Here is a 27,417-nt window from a genome sequence, read left to right as displayed (position 1 = left end):
TCACTTTATGGCACCACGAATACAAAGTGTACTGCAAAAAGGTTCAAAGTAAAAAAAAAAAAAAAAAAAGTGAGTCGCAAAGGCTCCAAGCAAAGAAATTGAGCTGCACGAAAACAGGCTGACAAATGAAGAAATGTGACTTTTGCCGCCACGCAGTGGTCAATTAGTACTGGAATCAATTTTATTTAGTATTCAAATACTTTTCTTACATTCATTTGTTTCACTCAACCTTTTATTTATTTACACTGTGCAATTTTTAGAGTTCTATATGCTATTGTTTTTAATTAATTATTTCACATATTGCTTTTTATTCTATTGTAAGAAAACAGAGTAAAACAAAAAAAAATTCTCAAACCAAGTGTGACCACTGGGGGGCGCCAGTGGACTATACGAGGATGAGGATTGGGATGAAGAGGAGGATGCTGGCGGGATGCTGATGATGCTGAAGTGGAACATCCTGCAGGGAAGGGCACGCCAAGAAAGAGAAGAAGAAGAAGGAGGAGGAGGAGCGCGGGGACGAGCGTGATGCCGTGCACGAGCACGGGCGTGAAAAGGACGAAAAAGGAGAAGGGAGGAAGGACCCAAGGAGGCGAGGAGGGAAGGAGAGGAGGACATTCTGAGGAGGATCACGTGGCATCCGTGTCGTGCAGGTAAGCATGTCTCTATGAGGGGCGGGGGGGGGGGGGGGTGCGCGTGCATGTGCGTCAATGTCACATTCGTCACGTGATGTTACCAGAGCGTCATCACGTGACTGACATGTGACACGTTGATCATGTCACATGTAGGGAAAGAAGTGCAAAAAGACATCTGTCCGTAGCAACACGTTTTTATTTGGAAGGAAAATTTGGCACATTTTGCGTTTCAAGGTATGAATTCTGGAGGAGAAAACGGGAACATTTTGCCTTTCCTTTGTAAAAAGTCTACACACCCCTGTTTGAGCGCCAAGTTGTGATTCCCAAAAAAAAAAAGACAAAAAAGTGAGACCAAGATAAATCATTTCTAAACTTTTACCTGTACAACTCAGTTTCATTTTTAAAAATATTTTCCAGAAGTGGGGCAAAAATAAACAACTGCAAAAATATGCTTGCACAAGTGTGCACACCCTCTTATACTTGGGGATGTGGCTGTGTTCAAATTGAACAAATCACATGTAAACGTATTTCAAATGGGAGCCAAATAAAGTTCAGATGTTCTAGTTGTCTTTTTTTGTCTTTTTTCTTTGCTAACACTGACTCCAGCCGAACAGTTCTGCCTCGCTTTCATTGGATCAATACTGTACAACACTTCAATGAATGAAAGCGAATGTCTGTAAAAATTTTTTTAAAAAGTTTAAAAAATGGCTAGAACAAAATCCATGCAGCAATTATACTTTTTTTTTTTTTTTTTGTGGGGCACAAAAAAATGATGTGGCGGGCCAGATCGGGCCCAGGGCCCTGAGTTTGACACCTGTGGCTTGGCGACTAAAATTTCATTTCCGAGCAAGCTACAGCTACGCTGCCTCTCAATGAAGTGAAAACAAAATGGCGCAAATAAGGTACTGTGATCCCCTCGCAGGCAGAAACGGAATCATAATTTATGTGTGCGCATTTTCCTCACTGCCAATTGGAAATGATCTCCTGTTTTTGAATAATAGGGATGATAATAACCAAATGTTTATCGATTGAAAAATAGGACAGGATGTGTCTTTTTGGAGGAAAAAAATACAAGTCAAATGCAAGAAAGGATTAAAAAAAAAAAAAAAAATGAAAACATGCAGCGGTGAAATGAGGGGAAATGGAAAAACACACACACAAACGTATAGTAGTCGTGTAGGCGTGTTGCAGTGATTTTTGGCTCATGCAGCTGCTCTCCTCTTCCTCCCACACACTTTGTAAACTCTCTTGTTCGAGCAGCAAAGTACGCTGACGTTTGGCGGACCTGGCAGAATCGCTGCCGGACGCTCTGGCGGGCATGTCGGCGCCGTTTTTTTTTTTAAAGCTGCTGTTTTTAAAGTAACGATGGAGTAATGTTAAGGCTTCAGGACAGGACCGATTTCCCGTTTGCGTACTTAACCGCAGCGTTCTGTCAATTTATGCGGCCTGCCGGCAGTATTCCCAAAGGCCGTTGACAAGGCAAAGTTCACAATGTGAACAAGAGATTGGCTTTTTGAAAATGCGAATCAAATAAGCGTAGCGTTTAACCTCTTCGTATTCCGACGCGTATGGCCAACAGGTGACAATGACGCTCTTTGACGAGGTTTTCCCCATTTGTGTAATTAGAAAATTTGCTCTTCTTCCCTACGTGAAGACCTGCTACCAAGAATGTTTCCACGTTGTTGTGTAAGCGCTCAGCCGGCAATCAAATGTATGACTTATGTGTCATGTACGTGTGCTTTTCTGTTATTGATTGACACACTAAAAGCCTGTGGCCATGTTCCAACAAAATGCAATGACGAGACACACATCCGCGAGGGGTCTTACACAAACACAAGCATGCACGCCCAAACGAAAGCAAAGTATTAAAAAAAAAAAAAAAGAAGCACACATGCGCACATATTGATATCACAATTTAATATAATTTATATAATATAGTATCTACAATGGTATCAAATGTAGACACATTGATATTATGGCCAATATGCATCTCACATTTTAGTACCACAATGATAATGTATTGTTTCTTCGGTTACATAAAGGTACTTGATCTCTTAGAGGCTTTCTTACTATTTATCGATTATGATATTACTGGTTTCGCAATAATATTGTAGAGTTTCTACAGTTACATAACATAGCTATCGTACATAGTTTTCTTCCAGTATATGGGTTACAAGAAAACAAATCAAAATACTATTGGTGTGGTAATATCATATCGTTTCTTCAGTTACGTAGATATGGGACATGGTTTTCTTCCAATACATTGATTATCAAGCAAACCCCTGGCCTGTATCGTGATACTATTGATATCGCAACGACCCTTTAAGCATCGAATCATTGAACACAAATGATGGATCAACACGTGGAAAGACAATACGACAATCCTCATGGGCATATATTCTTCATCCTTTGTAAAAAATAAATACAATTAAAAATTAAAAAGTACTACTCTGGCTTACTTAGGAGTTGTGTCCATCTCAATGTACTGTATATTTGTATGTGTATTATACTGGCGGCACGGTGGACAACTGGTTAGGTCATCTGCCTCACAGTTCTGAGGACCTGGGTTCAAATCCGGCATCGCCTGTGTGGCGTTTGCATGTTGTCCCCGTGCCGGCGTGGGTTTTCTTCGGGTAATGCGGTTTCCTCCCACATCCCAAAAACATGCCTGTTAGGTTAATTGAAGACGCTAAATTGCTCGTCGGTGTGAATGTGATGGACGCATTATACTGCCCCTGGTGGCCAAGGCGAGCACACCAGAAGGAGCAGCACATTGTCCATTCAATTGAAGCAAGAAATGTGACAAAAATTGTTGATTTTCTTATAATTATGTCCTTATTGTATGCTTTTATAAAGTACAATAGTATAGAGTGCTATTTTCCTTATGAAAAAAAAAAATATATTTCATGAGAAGTGGGAACAGATTAATGGCATTTCCATTCATTTCAATGGGGAAAGATGACTTTAGATAAGGATTGTGTCGCAGTAGCATAGAAAGACAAGACCATGCACAACTGCGTGCACACACACACACACACACACAAACACACACAAACACACACACGCACACACACGTACACACACAGTGCCTGAGGCTTTATAAACAGCAGGCTGGGATGCCGCACGCCTTTTTCACTCCTTCCCTTCCTACCGTCATGTTTGTCCATCTACGTGCTCCGTTGTTGATTGTTTATGTGTTTTGTTTTGCCTCACCTCTTTCTATCTCTCTCATCTGACTTCCCTATCCCTCCCTCCCTCCATCCCTCCATCCCTCCATCCTCCCTCGGCAGCGGCGTTCACGGCAATAGGAGCACTGGCAGCGTCAGCGTGTGTCGGCGGCGAGCGGTTGAAGTTGGCTTCCTGCCTGTTGAGATGCGCCGGGAGGAAACACTGTGAACACGAGTTCATGCTGATGAAATTGATCTGCTCAGGTAAAAAAAAAAAAAAAAAAAAAAAAGAGAAATGTTATTACCGTCATTTGTAATAGTAATTACAGGACTCGCGGCTTGCTGCAATTGAAATGTTTACGTATTGAAGTCACGCATCAATGAACGTCATCGGGTTATTCGCATGCTCATAGTGTACACTGACAAATAGTAGAAGTCATTTGAAATAGTTTGTATGAGGGACAACTTTTAAAAGCAGGTGTAACTTTATCCATAAATGAATAATCTCATTATGCAAGTAGGTAATATTTGGAAAATGCTGTGCACTAAAATCAGAATCAGAATCAGAATCAGAATCATCTTTATTTGCCAAGTATGTCCAAAACACACAAGGAATTTGTCTCCGGTAGTTGGAGCCGCTCTAGTACAACAGACAGTCAATTTACAGAACACTTTGGGGACATAAAGACATTGACAAAAAACAATTGTGCAAAAAGATGCAGAGTCCTCTAGCACTTAGAGCAGTTCGAATGACTAATATTGCAATAGTCCGGTGCAATGACCATTGTGCAAAGGGCGCTGAGACTTCAAGGAGTGGATGCGGTTTAAAGTGACGAGTCGTGCGATCATCTGGGACAATGTTGGTTGTGCAAATGTTACAGATACTCCTCAATCAGTGTGCAAATGGAGCAGATGCTGAGCACAGTACAAAGTGTGCAATTGAATTGTTTGCTAAATGAATAATATAGAGGAGATGAAACAATGCAAATTATTACTATTATTTATATATTTATATAGTGTATTTCCAGGGACCCGAGGGCACTTGACCAACATACAGTATTGATTATGTGGAAATGTTGAGTTTGGAACTCTGAATAGTTTGTTTTAAATTGAATTGTTTTAAATGTTTTTAGTATTCGTTTCCATTTATTGACATTCAGCAATTAAGCAATGTAAATGATTTCATTTTAAATGATTTAATACATTATAATAAGAATCAATCAGTGATTTCAGTCATTAGCACCTGCGATGCAGATTTGATTGGCTGACATGATGGCAGAACTCGCATGTGATTGGTCGGTACAGTCCATCGCTACCGCAAAGCCTGAAATATGTTGCGCCGCTTAAAATCCAAGCACCCCTTAAAGTCTTGAATCATAACCTCTGATTTTTTGGGCTATGATGTGGGTCCGTTTGGGTCTGCTTCTGGATCCGAACGCGGACCGCGAGTTAGTGATCTCTGTTTTAAACGATGTCGCAACAATCGAACGAGCCAGCGTAGCGCTGTTTTGCGCCGTAGCACACACGCTAGTTAGCTCGCGGGCTAGCGAATTTAATAAATAGCTACATTTCCCCTAAAATGTCCCAGTTGTTTGCATGTACGGAGCCAAAGCGACAACAAGGAAAATTTATCGAGTCCTGAAAAAATATTGCATTTATGAAACGATAACCCGCCCTATTGGTCTTCTGATTGGCCAGGACAGGACTCGTACTTTTAGTGGATAATGATTCGCTGAAGCACTTTAGTAACACACACACACACACACACGCACACACGCACACAAGGCTCCAATTATTTTCTTTTTCTTTGAGGACCAATTTTGCTAATCATTTCTTCATTTGAGGAGCAACCTCCTAATTTTGAGGAGCAATTTTTTTTGCAGCTTAATCGCACAGGGACCCAAAGCAAAGATTTTATGAAACAATAAAAATATGACAATATAATGGGGGAGTTGAATGAAGGGCTGCAGCTGACAAATATTTTAGTACTCGAGTATTCTCCTGAAAATCCTATCAAACAATCGATTATTTGAATAAACTCCATTTTTGTTTGGTGAACGAGTAAATAGAGAAAATAAGACCTTTCACAGCATACAACTAATTTTTATATAACCAACAGTTTTCATTTCTTGAATTCATTGTGCATAAAAGATAAGGCTTTTTTTTTTTTTTTTTTTAGCATTTTGTGACATGGCAATACTTTTAGGTTCATGGCTGTGCTGTACTCTTATTCCTCTCTGGTCACATGTTTTGTGATGATCAGATTGGCCATATGTCACACAGTAATCTCCACTGAGTTAAAAAAAAGCTAAAGAATATACTGTATGCCCGTGAGGATCGAAAAGCTTAAGTATCTCACGGCACCACTGTATGCATAAAAATGTTCATGTTGTCATTATGGGCTGCCTGGTGTAGAATTTGGAAGTTTGCAAATGGTGATTCATTAATTGGCAGAGCTTTACTGCGTGTCTCCTTGCGTAATCGGAGGACGGCTTATCCTTCATTAGCAGTTGTTTTGTAACGTGACACAAGCGGCAAGCAAAAAAATAAATAAATAAATAAAAAATAAAAGCTTTCTTTCCGGAAGAAAAGTGGCGAGATCCATTTTTTAGTGGCTATCTTGTCTCTTTATTTATAGCCGGCTCAGAGGTTGAGCTTTTAAACCCCAGAGAACAGCAGACGGTATTTATAGACTCCTCAATAAAAGATGAATCCCGTGCTTACGCAACACGTCCTGACCACAGCGGAGGCGTCCGGGAGACGCGGGGCGGCGGACGGACGGACGGACGCGTCCTGCCCTTTAAATCGCTTTCTCTCCTTTCGCTTGCCACCTCGTTCGTCCTCCTTCCCTTCCTTCTTTGATCTATTATTCACATCCCCCGGCTGACTCTTCATGCGGATCCCCGCTTTCCCCTGCCCCCCCCCCCCCCCCCGGAACTAGGCGCGCGTTTCCCCAAAGGGAGCCCAGCCCGGCCACGAGACCGATAAAACGCTCAGGGATGGGTTGCTGGGCGGAGATAAGACGCTGCCAATGGCCAAGGCTGACATTTTGTACGCTGCTTCTTTGTGGTGAAAGAGCAATGTGTTTACACTACTTTGCAGCATTTAATGACAATGTCAATGCATCAACATCACTGCCTACCAATGGTTACTTTGTCATTATTTGTACAGGGCAAGAAAGATGAGGTCAGCGCTAGGGGAAGGTTTTTCCCAATTTTTATTGAGAAACATCTCACAGCGTACCAACCAAAAATGTCGCACACAGCAAGAATACTGAAATCGCGATGACCTCGTCTCAGTTGACTCACAAACTTACTCGGGGTGAAATCGGGGCCTGCGTAAATAAAATAGAAGTACGACGCTGCCTTGAGATACGAGCGCGGCACGGTGGCAGGGACAAATCTCACGGCACAACAAGCAGCAAATTGTTACATAGGGTGAGTGAATATTCTTCAAAAAAGGAAAAGAAAAAAAAAAAAAAGGCTGCAAGTTCTTTATTGCCACTCAGATGAAGTTTCATGTCCAACTAAACATAAAACCAAGAGAATGACACACACTGGGTATTTGAAACTACCACATAGCTTAGCCTTTGTCGACTAGCTAAATGCTTAATTTCAATAATTATGGTTCTTTAATGTTATGATATCGTTGCGTTTGATTATTTTAGTATTTTTCAGGGCTTTTTGCATTATTATTATGGTCATTTTTCTGTGCTAAAGAGTCCTCACAGTCGCTTAAGCTACTCAATACGGTTCCTTGTCTTTCAAAGACAACTGTGTCCGCGTGTATACAGTGCATTAAATATGAAGGCAAATTCTAGTGTGTGTGTGTCTGTGTGTGTGCTATCAGTGGCAAGAAGATAACGGCTCAACCCAAATCTACATACGGTGGGCGTGGGGGTGCACCGCTGTGATGCGGGCAGATCTGAAATGGAATCTGCGTGTGTTCCCCCTGGCTGCACACATCATTTATCCATCAGCGCCGCGACCGCCACGCCTCGCCTCGCCTCTAGCCAGCTATCAATCACCGCATCGGCGCGCTTTACGGAAATGGCGGCCGAAAAAAAAAAAAAAAAAAAGTGCTTTTAACAGCGTTTTTTTTTGGCTCGATGTGGCCATTCGAGCACCTGCGTCTATAAGGTCGGTTGGCTTACACCTATCTAAATGGATATGAGCCGTGCGCATATGTACGTGTACGCGAGGACGGTCGGGAATAGCGAGGCCGTTGCGTCTCGCTCGCTAACTCCCCCACCGCCAATTAAAGAACGCCGCAGGTGGTCAAGATGGGCGCTGACTGTTTGACACGGGCCGAGCAAACTGGAAAAATAGACCCGACTGCTTTCGATTCACTTAGAATAAATGAATAGTACGGAAGTATCAGGAAATAATGAAAAAGGGTGTGAGGCTGGAAGGCAAGTTAAGTTCAAGGGTTAGGGTTAGGTTAGTAGGGTTCGGGTTAGGGTTAGGTTAGTTATTCTGGGTAAGGGTTAGGTTAAGTTTTAGGGTGTAAGGTTTAGGAGTTGGTGTTAGAGTGCAGGCTGTAACGGTTAGATTAAGGTTATATTTTTAAAAAAATATATTTTTATTAAAAACGAATATTTTTTGAAATGATGATTATTACTATTAGTATTATTATTATATTGATATATTGGTCCTAAAAGCTATTTTATTCTTTGACTTTCAACTCAGCATGAGACTGCCCTTGTTTTAGGGTTCTATTTGTTTGTGTATGTTTTTTAACCTTGTTATTTACGTTATTATTATTATTATTTTTTATATTTGATTTTTATATATGTACGGCACTTTGTTTCAGCTGTGGTCGTTTTTTTTTTTTTTTTTTTTTTTTAAAAGCGCTCCATCACTAAAGTTGAGCTGAGGTGAGTTGTAGGCTAGCGTTAGGAGGGTAGATTAGAAGTTAGCGTTAAACCCGCCGCACACCGAGTGTCACAAATGGAAGGGGGTGACTTGGAACGGCGGAATTATAAAAAGAGGCGGATGACGGGCAAATAAAGGGCAAACGTCAATTTAAAACAGACTGATCGGCTGTTGACAGTAATGCAGTTCTACTATTTTCCTGACGCACGTAACGCTAATGTGTGTTTGCGTGCGGAACACAGACGGATGTTATGGCGCTGCGTTAACACGATTAAACGCGAACCCTTTCCTCCTCTATTTGATCAATTCCCCCCCCGCTTTCTGGACGCTCGTTATCGCCCACGTAACGCTTCTGAGAAAAGCGGGACTACGATTAGCAAAGTGGGGGAATAACAAAGATGCATAGACGGTAAAAGACACCAATACGGAGTCAGGAAAGATCTGATTTAATGAGAGAGAGAAAGCGAGAGGAGGATTTGTTCCTTTTGTCATTTGGCCATCTGCGGATTGTGTTTTGTCAATAAGTGTGAGAGGAGTTGCGCGGCCATTTTGCCCGTTCGCAGCTAACTCTAACTCATATTAAGTGAGAACCGAGAGTAGGGCTGTTTCTATAGAAAAGTCACTTTGGTGTCTGAAAACATGGCGGCGTTGTCGGAACCTACGGGCGTATTTCAGCGTTTTAAGCATTTGAACAGCCGGGGTTGGTTAGGTTGGGTCAAATTTAGGGCTTAGGTTTATGGTTAGGCTTAGGTTTATGAAATACCGAAATCCACAAATGCATTGCATTTTAATTTTCTACCTTATAAGGTACTCTAAACACAATCTCCTCACTCGCCAACTGATCTTGCAGCATAAGGAGAAAGTAGTGGATAATAAAGAATTAGAAATAGGTTGAGCAGCTGTTTTACTTGAGGCGCGAAAGAAAAAGCAGGCGGGTGTCGTCTCTCGCCGCGAGAGGTGAGATTTCCTTCACCGCGCGACCGGACTGCTAATGGAAAAAACAAATGACGGCTCGCGTTCCGAGTTCTATTTTCAACACCGATGAAGTCCTTAATCAACCGATTGTAGACGGATTTAAAGCGGTTCAGCCAATCTGGCTTCAATCCTTGTGACCATTCGATTCCGTCTGACCGATGCCGACGCGAGGCGCGGTGTTTATGGATCGATCAAAGCGGGATTTACTGAGGTAACATCAGAAGCCCCTTTCACACAACAGTAAAGCTGCTATTTCTTCGAAACACAAGGGGTTTTTCAAAGTGAGTCCCAGGTGTTAAACATCAGACCCTGCTCTCGGCTTTACGGTATCTGCTGGTCGTATAGGTACCATTCACACACAACATGGACACGGGGGGGGAAAAAATGGCTGTGTCGTACATTTTGAAAGGGGCTGGCGTCAAACCAGACCAAGAATCAGATCCAACAGTGTTAAATTTCACTTCTCCCGCCCTGTTGTGTTGAAAGCAATTGTCTTTGTTGGCAATTTTATGGATTCAGAGGTCGTACCAGAAGTACGTTGACGCATCGCAGATGTAACAGTAGAGCTGTTCGACATTCTCAACACGACGGGTACTTGAAACCGAGTGTCAGACATCCTACCCTTTCACACAGCCGCCATCCCGCTTCTCATATGGCTAGCAGTAGTGTTGTCTTGGTCTTGATCTTGTCTGGTATTCGACTCCTAAAAGTCTTGGTCTTGTGTCGGTTTCGGACTGGCCGGACTCTGGATTTTCCGCCGAGATCGGTCGAGACCAGCGCTTATCTGCTATTCTTCAACTTCGCAATGCGATAAGCAGGAGAAGCATTTGGTAAAACAACAAATATCTTAAATTCACCACATGGTTTTTAAAATCGATTTCTAGGGTCTTGTCCCAGTCTTGGTCTTGACTCACTCTCAAGTCCCAAAAGTCTTGATCTTGTCTTGGTCTCAGTCTGCTTGAGCACAACACTAGCTGGCAGTGAACAAGTTAGTAACAAAGTATTTTCAATGTTTTACTTTCCCCTCAACTGATTTTTTTTTTTTTTTAAACCGGTGTCAGGAAGATTCGACCTCACCTCGTCACATACGCGAGAATCCGCCGCTAACTCGAAATGACAAAGTGTCGCAGCGGATGCCGGCGTCCCGCTTGACGCTCGTTCATAATACATGCGGCTCATGTGGGAGGGCTCGCAGAGCGCGGTCATCTCAAGTGTTCGCCACTACAACGCTTCAGCACATCTTTGCCTTCACAGCAGCTGACGCCAGCAAATAAATCACTCCCCGCTGTGGATGCACACAGTGGGATTAACTTTGGCGTCCTTGGATTTGCCGCAAATCTCAATCTCAAAGGAACATCAAATCAAGACAAAAATAACTATCAGTGTTATTTTGTGAACATAAAAATACATTAGACGGCATTTGTATTGACAAATTCAAACGCTAAAAAGAGATTTTGCCTTCCCATATATCACTGATCTCATATTCATTTGTTTAAACACATTTCTGAGAACTGCTTCGCATCGGTGTTGCATGAAATGAATTCCTCCGTGTTTGTTTTCTTGTGAACACAACTGGACCTGAACTCCATGTAAATGTCAATCCCATACCACTTCACACTGTTACTGGATGTATTCTACAGTAAAAGTGTGGTTTTTGCTTCGCATCTGTGTTGCATGGACTCAATTCCTCAACATTTTCCATACTATTCTGAATTGTATCTTTTGAATCATTTGAATGGGAAGCTGCAAAGAATGGGATATAATTGTTATACAGCACATTTCCAGGTCATGGTGTACTGTATAAGGATTGTTTCTAAAAACTGCTTCACTTCTGTCTTGCATAGAGCCAATTCCACTGGATTTTGTTTTTTTTACTATTCTGAACATTTAAGTCTGACAGAACTCCTTGTAATTGTTATACAGTACATTCCAAGGCCATTTCACACTATTATTGGGTGTTTAAGCACTGTTTCTGAGAACTGCTTAACATTTGTATTGCACTCAATCCGTCAATTCCTCTGTATTCTTTTTATTATTCTGAATACAGTTGTACCCAAACTCAAACTGAACTTCCTGTAACTGATAGGTGGTACATTTCCAGGCCATGTCAAACTATTATTGGGGGTAGAAGCCTGCTTTACGTCTTAAAAAAGTGCTTCACATCTGTGTTACATGGAGTCAGTACCAATGTATTTGAATTTTTTATTATTCTTAACGCAATTCCACCTGAACTACATTGAACACAGTTTCTCAGGCCATTTAATAGTATGATTAGTAGTCTGTCAAGCTTTTATATGTCAGTGTGTGGAACAAGTTAAACATAAATCAAGGTACCAATATACCAAAATGTATTTTGTTGACTAAATATGTGGAAAACGCACCCATGCGAGACCATCATACTATTCTTTGATCGTTTGAATGCACGTAGCTTTTATCCGACCACTCCAGATATCAAATTAGACAATTCCCATGTAGTTGCCAGGCGCGTGGTATCACTTTCTCTCCGCTGTCTCGTCTCAACGCGGGGGAATCGTGTTGCTTTCACAGCCGATCCCCAGATGAGGGAAATGTTCTGCCGCCACAAAGCGATCCCGAGACGTCGTTCTCCGAGACGCCTGACGAGCGCTCCGAGGCGTCTTTGTCTCCTCTCGCTCTCTCTCTCTCTCTCTCTCTCTCTCTCTCTGCTAACGTCATTTGCTCTTTATTTGGCGTTTTCATCTCATCCTCATTGTCGTCATGAGCTCGGGTTTGAGTCTTTGCTTATATTTACACAAAAAAAGCACCATGACAGATGAGTACAGCGGGGACCCCCCGGCAAAAATCTGCGGATAATTGACGGTCAGTATAATTCCAATGGGGAAAAAAAAGATTTTAAATCCAAACAATTCTTAAATAAGCGGGGATACACTGCCAATAAGCGTTTTGGGGGTTGGCTCCCCTTCGAAAAAGAAAAATAGCAAAAAGAAAAAAAATATTGAAGTATGTGGCAGGCCTCTTTTTTATGTTTATGATTAAAAACATTCTTTTTATGATAGTACAATATTTAAAAATGTGGGCTGACTATTTTCGTATTCATGAACGCTTATTCTTAGCTCAACATTTTTCTGCCTCTTTAATAGCACCACGCACACATCTGCACAGGTTCGCAGCAAATATCGATATTTGCGATGTATTGTATCATTTTCTCTGACGATACAGTATCAATAAACATGTTTATTCTAAAAAGAATATAATTAGGTATAACAATAAAAAAATGATGAATTAAACATCAATTAATTGTCCATTTTATATACAGTAGTACCTTGAGATATGAGTTTAATTCATTCCGTCACCACGCGCTAATTGTTGTATTACTATTGTAGAAGATAGTTACCCCAACCGTAGTTAGAAGCACTACACATCACACGCTACATTAATATGAGCACATGTTGAACTAAGTGCTATAAATATTAGCATTTAGCACGAACACACTCCCCGAGGATAGAGCGACGGGACGACGAGGAAGATGAGGATGAAGGGGGGACAAGCCCAAGTGAAAAAAACAGCAATGAGACGTTAAACGTCTGAGAAGGATACTGCGTGTGTGTAGTGTGTGTGTAGTGTGGCACTAATTATCTCTCATAGGCTGAAGTGGAGTAAGTCTCCAGGGGAACGATGAGGCTTGGAAAGATGGCGGCAGAGGAGGAGGAGGGAGTCTAAGGAGTCTGTAGCGTGTGCGATAGTGTGTGCGGGAGAATAAAGCTGTTACGTAACATGACATCCCGCCGCAGCGCACTGCTCGCTCTCTCTCCTCGCACCGCGCCGCTTGGCACGCAGCTTTGGATTCCACGCTGCTCGCACTGCAGCATTTTAAAACGCTATGTAGACAAAAGTATTCGGACACAGTTCCCTCAGCCGTGTGAAACACTACGCTGCCGATGGAAACCTAACGTTTTTTTTTGTTTTGTTTTTTTACATTGAAGGAGATTTTGAGCCTTCAATTAACATCCACAAGGAGAACATGCAAACTCCTGAGATCCCACGCCAACTGCATGACAGTCAGCTGGGTGAACCACTACACCGCCCATGATGCTAGCACCCCATCATAAGTACTGTCTATTTTTGTAAACATTGAAGACAATTTAGAGGCTTCGGCGAACCAACAGGGAGAACAGGCAACCTCCAACGATCCCGTGCCAGCTACACCAAAGACAGCTATGTGAATTACTAAATGAGAAATGGCTTTCACACCCGAACTCTGTTGTTTATATAATCAACAAAAACCTTTTTAATTAACCTAACATATGAACTGGAGTGATTTCAAGCCCACTTCATGAGTAAGCTACATGAACCACTATACCACCAACAGTGCTAGGATCCCTAACCTATGTTTAAGTATACATTGAAGACAATTCAGTCTTCAGTGAATCCATAAGGAGAACAGGCAAACTCCAGTGATCCCATCAGCTGACTTTTATGTAGCACCAGCTACATAAAAGTCAGCTATGCGAACCACTACATGACCAATGGCCCCTTGATCACGCTGACATACTTGTTTTTTAAACAGTAAACCCAAATAGAGAACAAACCCCTGCAATCTCATCCCAGATGGACAAATCAGCCATGTGAACCACTACACCACCAATGTCCCTCGCGTGTTTGAGTTTTCAATGTACTGTACATACAGGTAAGAACATTGCATGTGAAGTGCTCAGTAAAAATCCACGGAACATGTTTTCTCTCGCCCCCGCCAGTGAGCTCGAACCAGAGCCATGGGGAGTACCCGGACTGCAGGAGCGAGCGCGAGTCTGGGGGCGAGGCGTCTCTCCTGGTGTCCCCGCTGGTGGTGGCGGGCATCGTCATAGGCCTGGTGCTCTTCCTCTCCTGCGTCACCATCATCGTGGGCAGCCTGCGCAAAGACAGCCGGCTGAGGAACCCTCACCTGAGAGCCACCTACGGTCCGTACTCACGAAACACTCATTTCCAACCATAACCCCAGTTTGAAACCCGAACTTCAGACCCTAATTTGAAAGACTAAGCAAGGCTTGAAAGACAAAATGTAATTTAAAACCCTACTTTGAGAAACTTAGTCTTGGCTGGAAAACCTACTGTAATTTGAGACCCTAACCATGGCTTGAAGCCATACTTTGAAAGCTGAATCTTGCCATCAAACCTTAATTTGACGCCCTGACCCTTGTTTCAAACCCTAACCCAGGCTTGAAAGCCCTAACTTGAACCCATAAACCAGGCTTTAAACCCCAATTTAAAGTCTACAAAAGGTTTCAAACCTCAATTTAAGACCTGAGTCAGGCTTGAAACCATAATTTAAAACCCCAGCTTGAAGCCCTACCTTGGACCCCTATCCCTGGCTTGAAACCCCTACTTTGAAAACCCAACCTTAGCTTCAAACCCTAATGTGAAACTGTGACTCTTGTTCCAAACCCAAATTTGAGACCCCAGACCAGGTTTGAAACCCTAACCCAGGCTTGAAACCCCAATTTGAGACACTACAAAAGACTTGCAACCCCACCCTGAAAGCCCAACCTGAGCTTCAATCCCTAATTTAAAACCCTGATCATTGTTTCAAACCCTAATTTGAAACCTTGACCCTTGTTTCAAACCGTGAGGCAAGCTTAAACCCCTAATTTGAGACGCCAAATCAAGGTTGAAACCACAATTTCAGACTGTAAGCAAGGCTTGAAACGCTACCTTAAAAGCCCAACCTTGGCCTCAAACCCTATTTTGAAACCCTTGCAACCAGAGCCCTAACCTCAAACCCAAATTTGAAATCCTAAGCCTGGCTTGAAACCCTACTTTTAAAGGCCGACGTTGACATGAAACCTTAATTTGAGTGTGTAATCGTAGGTCCAGATGGTTACTCCTTGGGCGGTTCTGTCGGAGAACTGAGGTCGACCTGCTTAGAGGACTTTCCAGCCGGTTTGGACTTAGACTCTTACAGTCTGTCACAAGTCAACCACCTGTACCCCGACTCTCCGCCACGGTGAGCGTCTTTGTCATGCATTTATTTTTGCATTTCATTATGATTCGATTTGATGAATGCAGTAAGTTACAGTGCACACTCCGCCTGCCATTTACGTCAAATTTCAACCGACCGACTGACCTCCTTTGCGCTCGTTCATTTATGAGAAAGTGACGCTTCCGCTTTTGCTGCCCTTTGGACGTGTCTATGTGTGCGTGCGTGTCTGTGTGTGTCTAAAAAGGCCAAGTCACGGACGGTGTGTTTGATCTAAATGTCAGCTGGTTTAATTGGCAACTTCAATAATTCAAATGCAGCTTTCCTCTGGGCCTTGCCGCATGTGTGTGCGTGCGTGCGTGTGTGTTGGGGGTAAAGAAGGAATGAAAGGGTAAAAAAGAGGGGGAATAAAGTGATGGGTAAGGGAACAGAAGCCAGAGTAAAAAGGAAAGGGAAGAGAAGGTTCACAAAGAGCAAAGAAATTTCAAAGAAAAAAATAAAGGGAAGAGAGAGGAAAAGAAAAAGATGCAAAGGAAATGAAAGAATATGTTAACTGGAAAGGTGGAAAAGCTCAAGTAAAGGCAAAGTAAACAAAAAGAGGAAGGAGCAACAAAGGAAAGAGGAGGGGGGGAATTAGAGAAAAAAGAATGAAAAGAAAAATGAAAAACAAAATAAGAGAGTGGACAGGTAACTAGAAAAAGGCAGAAGAGGAAAACAGAGATGAGGAAAGGAAATGAAGCAAAACTTTGGAAATGGAAATGAAGGAAAAGTAAAGAGAGAAGAAAAAGAAAGCAAGGAGAGAAATGCAGCAAAATAAAAAGAAAGGAAGAAAGTGTTGTAAGGCAATAAGAGAAGAAAAAAAGAAATTGGAGATCAGATCAGAAAGCAAGTGAAATAAAAGAGAGAAATGAAAGGTAAAAGATAAACTGAAAATGGAAAAAGGGAAACCAAAAAGGAAACGAGAAGGTGGAAATGAAAGACAGAAAGAAATCAAAGAAAAGGAGAGAGGGAAAAGAAGTAAGAGGGAAAAAAGAAAGGTCAGGAAAATGATGTGATGGAAGGGGAAAGGAGAGAAAAAGACAAGACGAGACGAGATGGGGAAGGCAAAGGAAGGAAACGAAAGTAAGGGTGGAGAAGGGGGAAGAAAAGGACGGTGAATAAGGAACAAAAATAGCAAAGAGGGGAAGGAAAGAAAAGATTCAGAGGTTGGGAAAGAAAAACTAATTACGAAAAAAATGAAGCGAAAGGGAATTTTTAAACAAACAACAGTATAGCAAACGTGTCAGGAAAAGATCATATATGATGTGTGTGTGTGTGTGTGTGTGTGTGTGTGTGTGTGTGCCACAGATGGTTGACAGAAACGGCGCACCTACTGAGAATGTCAACGTTACACTTTCGACACAAGCATGCACACGCACACACACACACACACACACACACACGCACACACCATATGTTAAATGGTAAAGTCTCATCGCATCCAACATGGCAACCAAGGCATGGCAGAGGTCCGCCTGCTATTTATATGTACAGTATATACTGTATATCATGGTTTGCCATTGAAAACCTCACTAATGCCCTTCTTTTTTTTTTTTTTTTTTTATCATTACGAAATTAACTCAAAAACCACCAAAATGCATTTCACGCCACCATATTTTTAAGATGAATCCCCAATAGAACGTTTACGTCTTCTGAAGACGACCCGTCCGCTGAAAATCAAAGCCAATCGCCGGTATATATATATATTTTTTTTTGTTGTTGTTGTTGCTTTCGGAAACCACAGTGCCGACATCATCGGATGATGGGCGAAATGTTTGAAGCATATGACTGACGATAGGTCATAAAAAGGTCATAATCTATGGGGGGTTCTGCCTATTCCTCTTTGCAGGTTGCCATTTGAGAATGAGGCTGTAACGTATCAAAATGTGGGAAAACTGAACCACTGTGAATATTTTTACATTTAGAAAATGTATGAAATTTAGGTTACATGGCCTTCAATTAAAACAATAAAAATAAATAAAGACTGCTTTTTTTTGTAGTCGACTACAACGTGATAAAAAGTGATTCGGGTTTCAGCACAGTACAGCGACCCCCAACCAAATAAAAGCAAATGATTAAAAATACAATTAGTGCATGTTTCTCTTCAATAAGCCGGGAATGTGAGTTGTTCTACAATGTTAGCGACTTTAACGTTAAAAAAAAAAAAAAAAGAGTTTCCAAATTTATGAATGATTTCAGTTGCTTGAGTCCTGCGCCTGCGAGGCCGAAGCTGAGCTCTCTTCTCAGTCACTTGAGAAGTTTTGTCACATGACAAACACCTTTTATTTATTTATTACAGCTGAGTGAAGTAGGACAACTTGTCATGTCGGCTTTGTCGAGTACTTTTCCAGTTCCTGTGATTGCTGACACCCAATTCGTTTGTTCGGCTGAAATGACCCAGCAAGCGTGTTTCGTTGATGTCACGAGCAGGTTTTTGCATTTTTTTGTTTCCGGGAGAGAGACCCACGAGGTCCGGGTTTTTTTTTTTTTTTTTTCCCCTCTTTCTAAACCGCTCGGGCGAACTTAGTCGTCTCAGATTCTCGTGTCTGGATCCCGGCGACATGCGAGAAGCCGACAGAGAAACAGACACAGATGAGTCACTCGGCCACAAAAATCTTCCATTCTCGCTTGGCGGAAAGTGTAACATAGCACCTTCCTTCCGGAGTGGGCTGAGCAGCCTCTCGGGAAGCTCGAGTAGAGAGAGCGACGCTACTGGGACTTAAAAGTGTTACGCCACTCCGCAAAACAAACCCCCCTCCCTCGCCAATTTGCACCTCAACCCTGCAAACATCACGGATTGCCAAAGTGAATTCAAACGGTGAAAGATTGGAGCAACGCGTGGAAGACTGCTTATGTTTACATGATCCCTCCTAACCAGAACAAATTGACTGAGGGACAGCTTCTTCGGACAAGCCATCATTGCACTGCCTTCGGTTTAACGTCAACATTTCATTTCATAATCCATATTGCTGCATTTAAAAAACCTTTTTTTTTTTTTCACTTTTAATTTATCCACCGCCGCTAAGTGTTCAAACCTCACAGTGTAAATGTGGGGTAGCTTTTCCCTATCTTACCTTCTAAAAACAAAATATCGTTATCGGATCCGTGGTCGCTAAAAACGCCTTGACAGTTTTTACAACGGAACAAAACAATGTTCACCGATGCATTGCTGCAGCCTTACTCTCTTCGTCACTTGAGCACGAACTGTCTTTTTCTTCATCTCCACAGTTACGATGAATGCGTGGGCCCGGGTTGCACTCACATCTACATACCCACTGATGACCCCCCACCGTACTCGCTATGGGACCCCCGTCGGGACGACTCAGAGGAAGGTCCCAGCTCAGCCGGCGCCGCCTCACCGCCCTCGGAGCATCAAGGCATCGCATCCATCTCCTTCCCGTCGGAGGCGGCGCCACCGTACGAGGCGGTGGTGGCCGACCAGGGCCAGCCCCTCCCCCTCGTGCCATGTGACCTTTCCAAGCACCGATCAGAGAGGGACGTCGACGGCAACAGGCGGCCGTCGGGGATCAGCCAGATCTCATAGGACGACTCTTTTGGACCTTTCACCAGCGCTTTGAGTTCTTGACTTCAACACAAACTGTGGAGGTTTTACAGACTTTCCACACTTTTAGTGGACTGAAACTCAACAGAAGGAACAGTTTTCTTCAGGGAGTTTATGGACTAAACAAAATCTCCCATCCTGGCGGAACGTGGATCTCACCCAAAGACACTCCTCCGTGTCGTAGTAACGCAATGGTATGGTTATAATTGCGACTGGGTCCTAAGGACAAACTTGTATTTTCAAGTTGAAGCTATTATACACAAGCACACAGAGTACCACGTCCTTTGAAATTACTAACATCATGGTTAACCACCGTTCAGGACCAGCGTCTACGGGTGTTTTGCAAACTTTCCATAGGCAAAGGACCACGATTTTGGCCATCTCAGACAAAAGATGCACAATCGTTGGGAAAAAAACGAAGGTTGTTTTTCAAAAAGGGTGGTTAAACGTGTCACAAACAGCAACGGAGAATGGCTGCAAACATTGATGCTAACATGGGACTTTTGTTGCTCGATTTAGCAATTTTTTAGACTACCCTTGCAACTTTATTTCCAAAAAGCACCTACAAACAACTTTTTGAGACTTTTTTTTAAGTGACTTTTAATGTACGTATTGTCCCTCTAAATGCTATCACTATTTCCTCTACCACCGTCAAAAACACGGGGCCTATCTGCCGGGCTGCTAAATTTGCTACATTAAATTGTTTGACAACCATAGTTAGTTCCAAAGGATTAACGATACGAAAGAGATCAATGTGAATACGGTGTTCCCCTGCATATTCGTGATACATGACTCGCAAATTCACCGATTCATGATTTTTTAAAATTTGGAACCTTTTCTCTGTTATTTTCTGTAAAACGCACTTATGTAGTCGCTCTGTTTGTGCTCAGGCCAAAGCAATATTGCTTTGGCACCATCTTGTGGAATGTTGGTGCCAAGGAACTTTGTTGAAGTGAGTTGAGGAGCTTCATTTAGACTAAAGTATTGCTTTTGTCCCCATCTTGTGGCATCTTGGTGCAAGGAACTATGTTGATGTGTGTTAAGGAGCTTCATTTAGACAAAACTAGTGCTTTCCTGCCATCTTGTGGCATCTAAAGGCAATTATAAAGCTTTTTAGGGACGTCAATTACTCGCAGCGGCGCTTGGTTCCCATCTCCAGCGAACAGTGTGGCAACACTAGCTTAAAACAAAACTTTGTTACATTTACGAATAAAAACTTGATAAAGTATTTATTTTTTTGGGGTGAGATGGCCAGTCAATTGAAGTAATGCCAGTGCGCAATCAATGTAATGTTCTACATAATAATGCAACTTTTAGCGGTAAATACCAGAGATGAGGTTGACTCGAGTTGCCAGTTTTATGACTTGCGACTTGCTTGCCAAACACTCGAGAAAGATTTGACTTCAGACTTGGTAGCCAAGAGACTTGACTTGACTTAAGACTTGAACTACATGACTTGACAAGTCATCTCATTTAGAGTTGAAAATCTGCATTTTAATTTTTGACAGTTTGCCTTTTTTTTTTTTCTTCACTACAAAACTCACAAAGACAGGTGAGCTAATTTAACAGTTTAACTAGCTGGTCAAACATTAAGTTTCATAAACTGGTTTGGGACGATTACAAATAAAAGAAATGTGTTTGTGAACGTTTTAGTACAGCTCAGCAACGTAAATCGGGGTGTGACGGTTTACGATAACTGACCAAACCTTCAGTTTTCGCTTCATATAGGCATGCAAAAGTCTCTCTTTTTTTCTCTCTCTCTCATGCACTCCATAGCAGAAAGTAGCACTTAAAATATAGTTCCAGCCGCAGAATGCAGAGGAATTGAAGCGGCGTTGTTGGTGTTGTGAAGTTTATTAAAAAAAAAAAAAAAAAAACATAAATTGAGTTTGAAATACAACTTTAAAACAATTCAATGCAATAAATTCAAACAATCATAATCTCCGTTGTTGATTATTTCACTTTTATAGGGTGGGAATACTTATTTTAGTGTTATGATTTATGGTGAAAAAACATTTTATTACCACTTCAATATATGTTGCGACTGGAGCAAGATTGTATGACTTGACTTGCGAATTGCTTAAACCAAGTAATGACTTGACTCGACTTGCTTGATTTATTTATTTTTTCCCCCCACAGCGACTCGGGACCTGCTTGAGACTTACAAGTTATGACTTGAGACTTGCTTGTGACTTGCACATATGTGACTTACTCCCACCTCTGGTAAATACATCTTTAGTCAGATCATTAAAATGTGTTGGCAATACTGGTTGCGACTTAACCAACCTCTCAACCGATGGGAAGACAGCGAGAAATGACATCAACATCGGTCATAGTCTCTGTCATCAGCAACAAAAACAACGGAGAAAGTGAAGAGTTAAGTTTTTGCCTTGCACTCAAGTAGCGCTGTGGTCAAGCTAGCTGGCTAAAGTTAACGGTCGTCCATCCACAATTTCCTTGTCTTCCCTTGATTTCTTTTCTTTTCAATGCACCTAAACATTTGTTCACTTGGAATTTAAGCGTAGCCGAGATTCCTTATCGCACAGTGTGAGAAATCGTTAATTCATATTAACATTTCACACTGCGCGGTGTGGCTTCGATAAATCGTACAAGATGGCTTGTGTCAATTCACGGTATCTTGTGAATCACCTGGTTTTCTTTTAACTGCCCTCATATTCCACCACTAAAGGTTCTTGTCCAGTGGCAGATATTATTATTATTTTTTGCTACAAGATCATAAAACACACATGAAGCACTAGCGTTGTTACACCACTAGGCCGAATTGAGTAGACCTTAACCTTTTCTGGTAAACTCTTCCCCAATACACAGAGAGCTTGTGTCTCAGTCGAAGTGTATCACTTCTTCATACCTCGACAACGACTTCCTTGACGACTTTTCCATTTGCACAAGGCAACATCTTAGAGAGTTTATTTGCATTTTTTTTCCAATGATCCTGGTGAAATATTTGTTTACTTCAAAGAGTACATACTGATGAAAATGTACACCTATGGTTATGTACACTAGCGTGTAATTTGTGTAACTTGTTTTGGTTGCCGTTACAGAAAAAACAAAGGTCGAAAGTTGGAAATGGAAGCAAGATACTCAGTGCTTTTTCTGTCCGTTTTCAAGCTTCAATGCCTCATTTGCGAGCCTGTCGCCCCATATTAGGCAGAGCGGGATTGATGTGTGAGAATCACCAATACCGATTAACTCGCATCCTAAGTAGGCCGGCTTAATTTGTCTCTTAAATGTCACTCTTTTTCTTGGAAGTCGTATGCTCTTCTGTCTCATCATTTCACCTTTTCCCCTTTTCAAAGAAGCTGTCTTAAGAGTTTTTTTTTTTTTTTTTTTTTTTACAACTGTATCACATGAGAGCTGTTTGATACATGATGCACCTGATTTTAAAAATAATACTTCAGTCTGTGATGATAAACAATATTATTATTATTTTTTATTTTTTTGTCTGGTCGGTAACAGCACCAAATTGCCCGGTGGTTAGGGATCGCTGACATACACCGCTGCTACATATTCATAACTATTTGGACACACATGAGACAGTTTTCTCGGTATCAAGGGCTCTGGTGTGAACAGCTACGCTTTAACTGGACCTCAGTGGCTCGATGTAGCGTCCACTCGCACAAACAACGATACGAACACAAACTAAATCGGACAATTACGTCAACATCGCATTTTCAATCGTCCAATAAATGGCAGAAGCAACCCCAAAAGGAGAAGCCTGCGGTGATTCCGAGATTTTCCGAGGGCTAATGTGGTCCCTGATGTAGACCACAGCGGGACTAATAAAGGATTCTCTTATTTAAACAGGTACCCGAGCTCCCATTTATTGTCCGGCGTTTGTAATAAATAATCACAAAGCACACTTTTGCTCATTTAAAACAACAAAATCAGGAAAATAATGTTTGTGCGTGTATTCTTCATCTGGAGACACCAACTACTGTAGACAACAACATCAGCATGCATCACCACTGACTCTAGCAGCCTTTCTTCCTTCTTATCGGCTGTGACGTTTCCTTTTTTTGCTTACCGAATAAATCAATCATTTTTTAACATATTAGTTCCCACTTGGATGTCAATATGTATTTGTGTTTAAAAAAATAAAGAAATAAATAAAATGTGCCTACTACTCAGACTGTTAGCTTGAACACTGTAGCCATACTATTCTAATCTCAGTGCAACTACGCTGTGCTTTTACCGTTTCATGTCTGGTTTCATTTTTAATTCACGCTATATTTTGGAATCAAATGTATTCATTTCTGCTTTTCCGTCATAAATGAGTCCCTCTCAATCGGAGACTGTGTGTATCATTACTTCAATGCATCCATGCTAAAATGCTATCAATGTCCATTTCCATGTGAGTAGGTGTGGAAAGCCAGGGTCACAGATGGGATTTTGTAACTGGGGCGGAGAGTACAACGCAGATAAATATAAATGCTCATGCTCTCTCTCCTAGAGAAAGAGAGAGAGAGTTTATTGAATTTGACTCATACCTCAAATCCTCTTTTCCCATTGAAATGAATGGAAATGCCATTACTCCGTCTTAGCCCCAAAATAAAAATAATTTGCAATGTGGATTTCAATGAGAAAATATAGCACTTGATTATATTGTACTTTGTTCAAACATACAGCACTTACATCAGTGAATAGAATTAAAAACAATTTAACAGTTCTATTGTGCTACTCTTTCTGGCTTGTCCACCTTGGCCATCAGGCGACAGACAACATCTAACTCCTCACAGCTCATCTATACAGCACTAATATTAGTCGTTTGTTGCAGAGGATAAAGAATATATATATGACTGTGAGTCCTGTGATATTGCTGGTGTCATGTGCTGCAGCACAGTTTTTGTTTAATCTGTTGCTTTAAAGATAGCACCCCAACACAGAGGCTATTTAGCATTAGCACTAAGCAAGCGGAGTGAAAGGCTAAGCTATGTGGTTGTTTTAAAGGTGAAATTATCATTGTTTTATGTTAAGTTTGACAGTACAAATCAAATGGGTGTGGCAATAAACAGCTTGAAGCCTCTCTTTTAAAGAATTGTTGACTAATTATATCTGCTAAACTGCTGCTTGTTGTGAAGTGAGTTGAGTCACTGCCACCATCCAGCGTTCATATGTTAAATTTGCGCTCACAAATCAAAGCAAAAATAGAAAAAATATATATTTTTTAAAATCAGCCCGAGGATAGCTCGTATCTCGAAAAACTAAGTTCTCACTTGTGTGGCATGGCACCTCTGTAATCAGTAAAAAATAAAAAATAAAATACGTGTTGTCTTGACTTGAATGAGAAACGAGTATTCTAATTGATTATTTTGCATCCGAAACCACCGCAAACGACAACCACAATTAGGCAGTAAACGGGTCCTCGCACCCCCTTTTTCACGGCAAATCCTTGAAAAAAGAAAGTCTTGTGAATTGTGTGGAATTTGCTAAAAAATTAAAATAAAATAAAAAACATGGAACAAGCACTTCAAACGGCACTAAAATCCTTCATAACAAATACACTGAAGAAAAAAAACTATTGATTAGGAAAGAAAATTGTACTACCCACACTGATTTTCTCACGAGAATGTTCCATTTGTGCTATTTAAGATGAGTATTTAGGACAAGTGACACCTTTTAAAACGTTACGGTAATTTTGACGCATCGACTTGGAGAAGCCCTCCAAATTTTTGGGGAAATCTTGTCACCTTGCTACTTGAAATTATCAGCAAATTTTGACACCAGGCTCCACCCAGTTAACACTTTCCTCAACAATGGCTAAACTTGCATTGTAAACCACTTTCATGTAGCATACTGTTGTGGCAGCTAATAATTTCAGTTGTGATGAGAAAATAACACAGAAGCGCGATGCGGCGTTTTCTCATTGCATACCAAAAAACACACCAAACTTGTTTTTAAATGGCTCTCCATGCACTGTACCTAAAGTAGTAGACTGCTTTGGTCAATAATGAGGAGGAGTTCGACATTTAAGTCGATGGAGTGGTTGCTTGAGATGTTTCAAACACATCCAGCGTGACATATTTGGGGTGCACGGGAAATTTGGGAGGCCGGAAAACTCGATGATGGTGTACACAGTATTGAGACTTTAATATCTACTTTTCTTCCAACAGGAGTGAACGGAGAGCACAGTGAGTTTGAGGTTGTGGCTGAAGGTGAGTCATCACACAATACAATTCCACAATAAAATTTTATTTGGCTTACGCATTTTAAAAAAACGTTTCCCGGTGTCTTCATGATGCATGTGAAAGCGCTTGTCAAAAACAGGATCTCGACTGGGGCGGGCAAAACTTTAAACTCAAGGGCTACAATCGATATTTAAAAGTGTGAATTATTTGAATAAATAAAAATATTTCCTCGTATTGTTCAATTGTATTATTCACAAAACATTTTTGCAATCGGTTTTGCCTCAGAAGGTGCAATTAATGAGTGTATTCATTCAACGTGTATTCATTGTGCTTGTGATCAGAGCAACACGGAGCAGAGGCGGCGTACACCCTGGACTGGTTGCCAAGGCAGATGTAGACCACCAACAATTCACAGTCAGAGTAGGAGATTTTGTTTATGCCATGATCTCAGTAACCAAATCAGCTGACTCGTGTCTTGCGATACAAGTGGCCCGACTTGTGAGTTTTCCGAGATACGAGCCATTTACGGGCCATTTTTTGATTTGAAATTGTTTCACCAGGAAAGCCACATTGAGATTGAAAATCCCCTTTCCAAAAGTGTCCTGGTCCAGGACAACAAGTTGTCATGGAACACAGACAACATAGAAAACAAACAAACAGTACAAAATGAATAAGAAGGCACATCAACATATCCAGTGAAATCTCAACAAGATCAGCCATCAGAGCATTTACAACCTGTTGCATCATCATCCAATGCCTTGAATTTACTTTTAAAAAAAGATTTCAAGAGACCTGGGGCCTCATGTACAAAAGGTGAAATGACCGTGGAAATGTGCGGTGCCTCACGCCAACTTCACGGCTGGCGTACGCACGTTTCTGCAGCTGTTGGTGCTTTGGCGACACTTAAGAGGTGACGCTGGGAAACTGTTATCATACATTCGCACATCAGAGACACATGAACAACTAGCACTGATGAACAATTCATGCCCGACAGCATTTGATTTCACCAATGTGAAAGAAGCAAGGACTCGGAATTCACGTGTTAACCAGTTTATTAAACGAATCATTGATATTCGTGAGGGCGCCTATAAATTGATCAAGGCGATCATTTATGCTGCCTGTTTCCCTCACAATCTCCTCTTGTGACTCCAGCACAGCACGGGTGAGGACACGGCCAGTCGGGCCGCCAGCAGCAGCCGGTTGTTGGAGCGTAATTGCGTCAGAGACGCCGGGGAGGCCGGAGGAGATGCCAGGAACGGGGGATGAATCCTCAGCGTCTGTGACACTACAGCAGTGATTTCCAACCTTTATGGAGCCAAGGCACATATTTTACTGTTGAAAAATCTCACGGCACGCCAACAAACAAAAATGTCAAAAAAAAGTTCATTACTGTATATACTTCCTGCCAACTAATAGAAGACTATTTATTTGTTTTGTCACTATGCATCACTGGCATAAATAGATTAACATACAATATATCTTGTAAATAAATACATTTTTGAGCAATTACGTCAAATTTTACGATTTCCCACGGCACACTGGTTGAGAATCACTGCACTAGAGACACCGGGGACGGTGAAAAAAAATCCCCGAACATGTAGCATGTGGCTGCGACTGCGTGTCCTCGCCTGTGTATTCAAATAATTACGTGACTCATCAAACAGGAGTCAACATTTTTGTTATCCTCTTTGATATGTTGATGTGCTTCGATTTGAATTCAAAATGTGGAGGTTACTGTATGAACACATTTGTTGCGAGTTATGAAAATAAATCGTATTTACCTTGTGGGGTGATCAGTCAGCCACATTTTTTTTTTTTTTTCTGGATTTGAGCGTACGCCATGCTTTAGTAGGAAATCCACACAAGTCTTTGTACATGAGGCCCCAGGCCCCCAAAAGGGAAGTTTTTTCCAAAACAAAAAACTAACTTTCTCCACCCTTCATTAGATGACAAAAAAAAAACGTGAATACCCTCCTGAACAAACAGATGGCTGACCTTGCATTGTAAATGACTTTCATGAAACATATTGTTGTGGCATCTTATAATTTGAGATGTGATTAGAAAATAAG

The 27,417-nt window shown here is 41.5% G+C and overlaps 1 protein-coding gene across 5 annotated transcripts; it reads left to right on the top strand.

Moving 5' to 3' along the window:
- The first annotated feature begins 498 nt into the window (after positions 1-498).
- Positions 499-23,823, top strand: bean1 (brain expressed, associated with NEDD4, 1). 5 transcript variants are annotated; one of them, XM_061690702.1, is made up of 5 exons: positions 499-650; positions 3,923-4,063; positions 14,236-14,299; positions 14,382-14,585; positions 18,869-23,823. In XM_061690702.1, exons 2-5 carry the CDS (start codon positions 4,039-4,041, stop codon positions 19,182-19,184), a joined length of 609 nt encoding a protein of 202 aa, XP_061546686.1. In that variant the 5' UTR covers positions 499-650; positions 3,923-4,038; the 3' UTR covers positions 19,185-23,823. The 5 variants fall into 5 exon arrangements, with proteins under 5 accessions (XP_061546686.1, XP_061546685.1, XP_061546684.1 ...); XM_061690701.1 differs by lacking the exon at positions 14,236-14,299 and adding an exon at positions 15,493-15,628 and having other exon boundaries at positions 18,869-23,585; XM_061690700.1 differs by lacking the exon at positions 499-650 and adding an exon at positions 15,493-15,628 and having other exon boundaries at positions 3,989-4,063; positions 18,869-23,585.
- The last annotated feature ends 3,594 nt before the right edge of the window (positions 23,824-27,417 follow it).

The sequence above is a fragment of the Phycodurus eques genome, chromosome 11, assembly GCF_024500275.1.
Source record: "Phycodurus eques isolate BA_2022a chromosome 11, UOR_Pequ_1.1, whole genome shotgun sequence".
In the NCBI taxonomy this organism is placed as follows: domain Eukaryota; kingdom Metazoa; phylum Chordata; class Actinopteri; order Syngnathiformes; family Syngnathidae; genus Phycodurus; species Phycodurus eques.
This window is presented reverse-complemented; position numbering and strand designations above follow the sequence as displayed.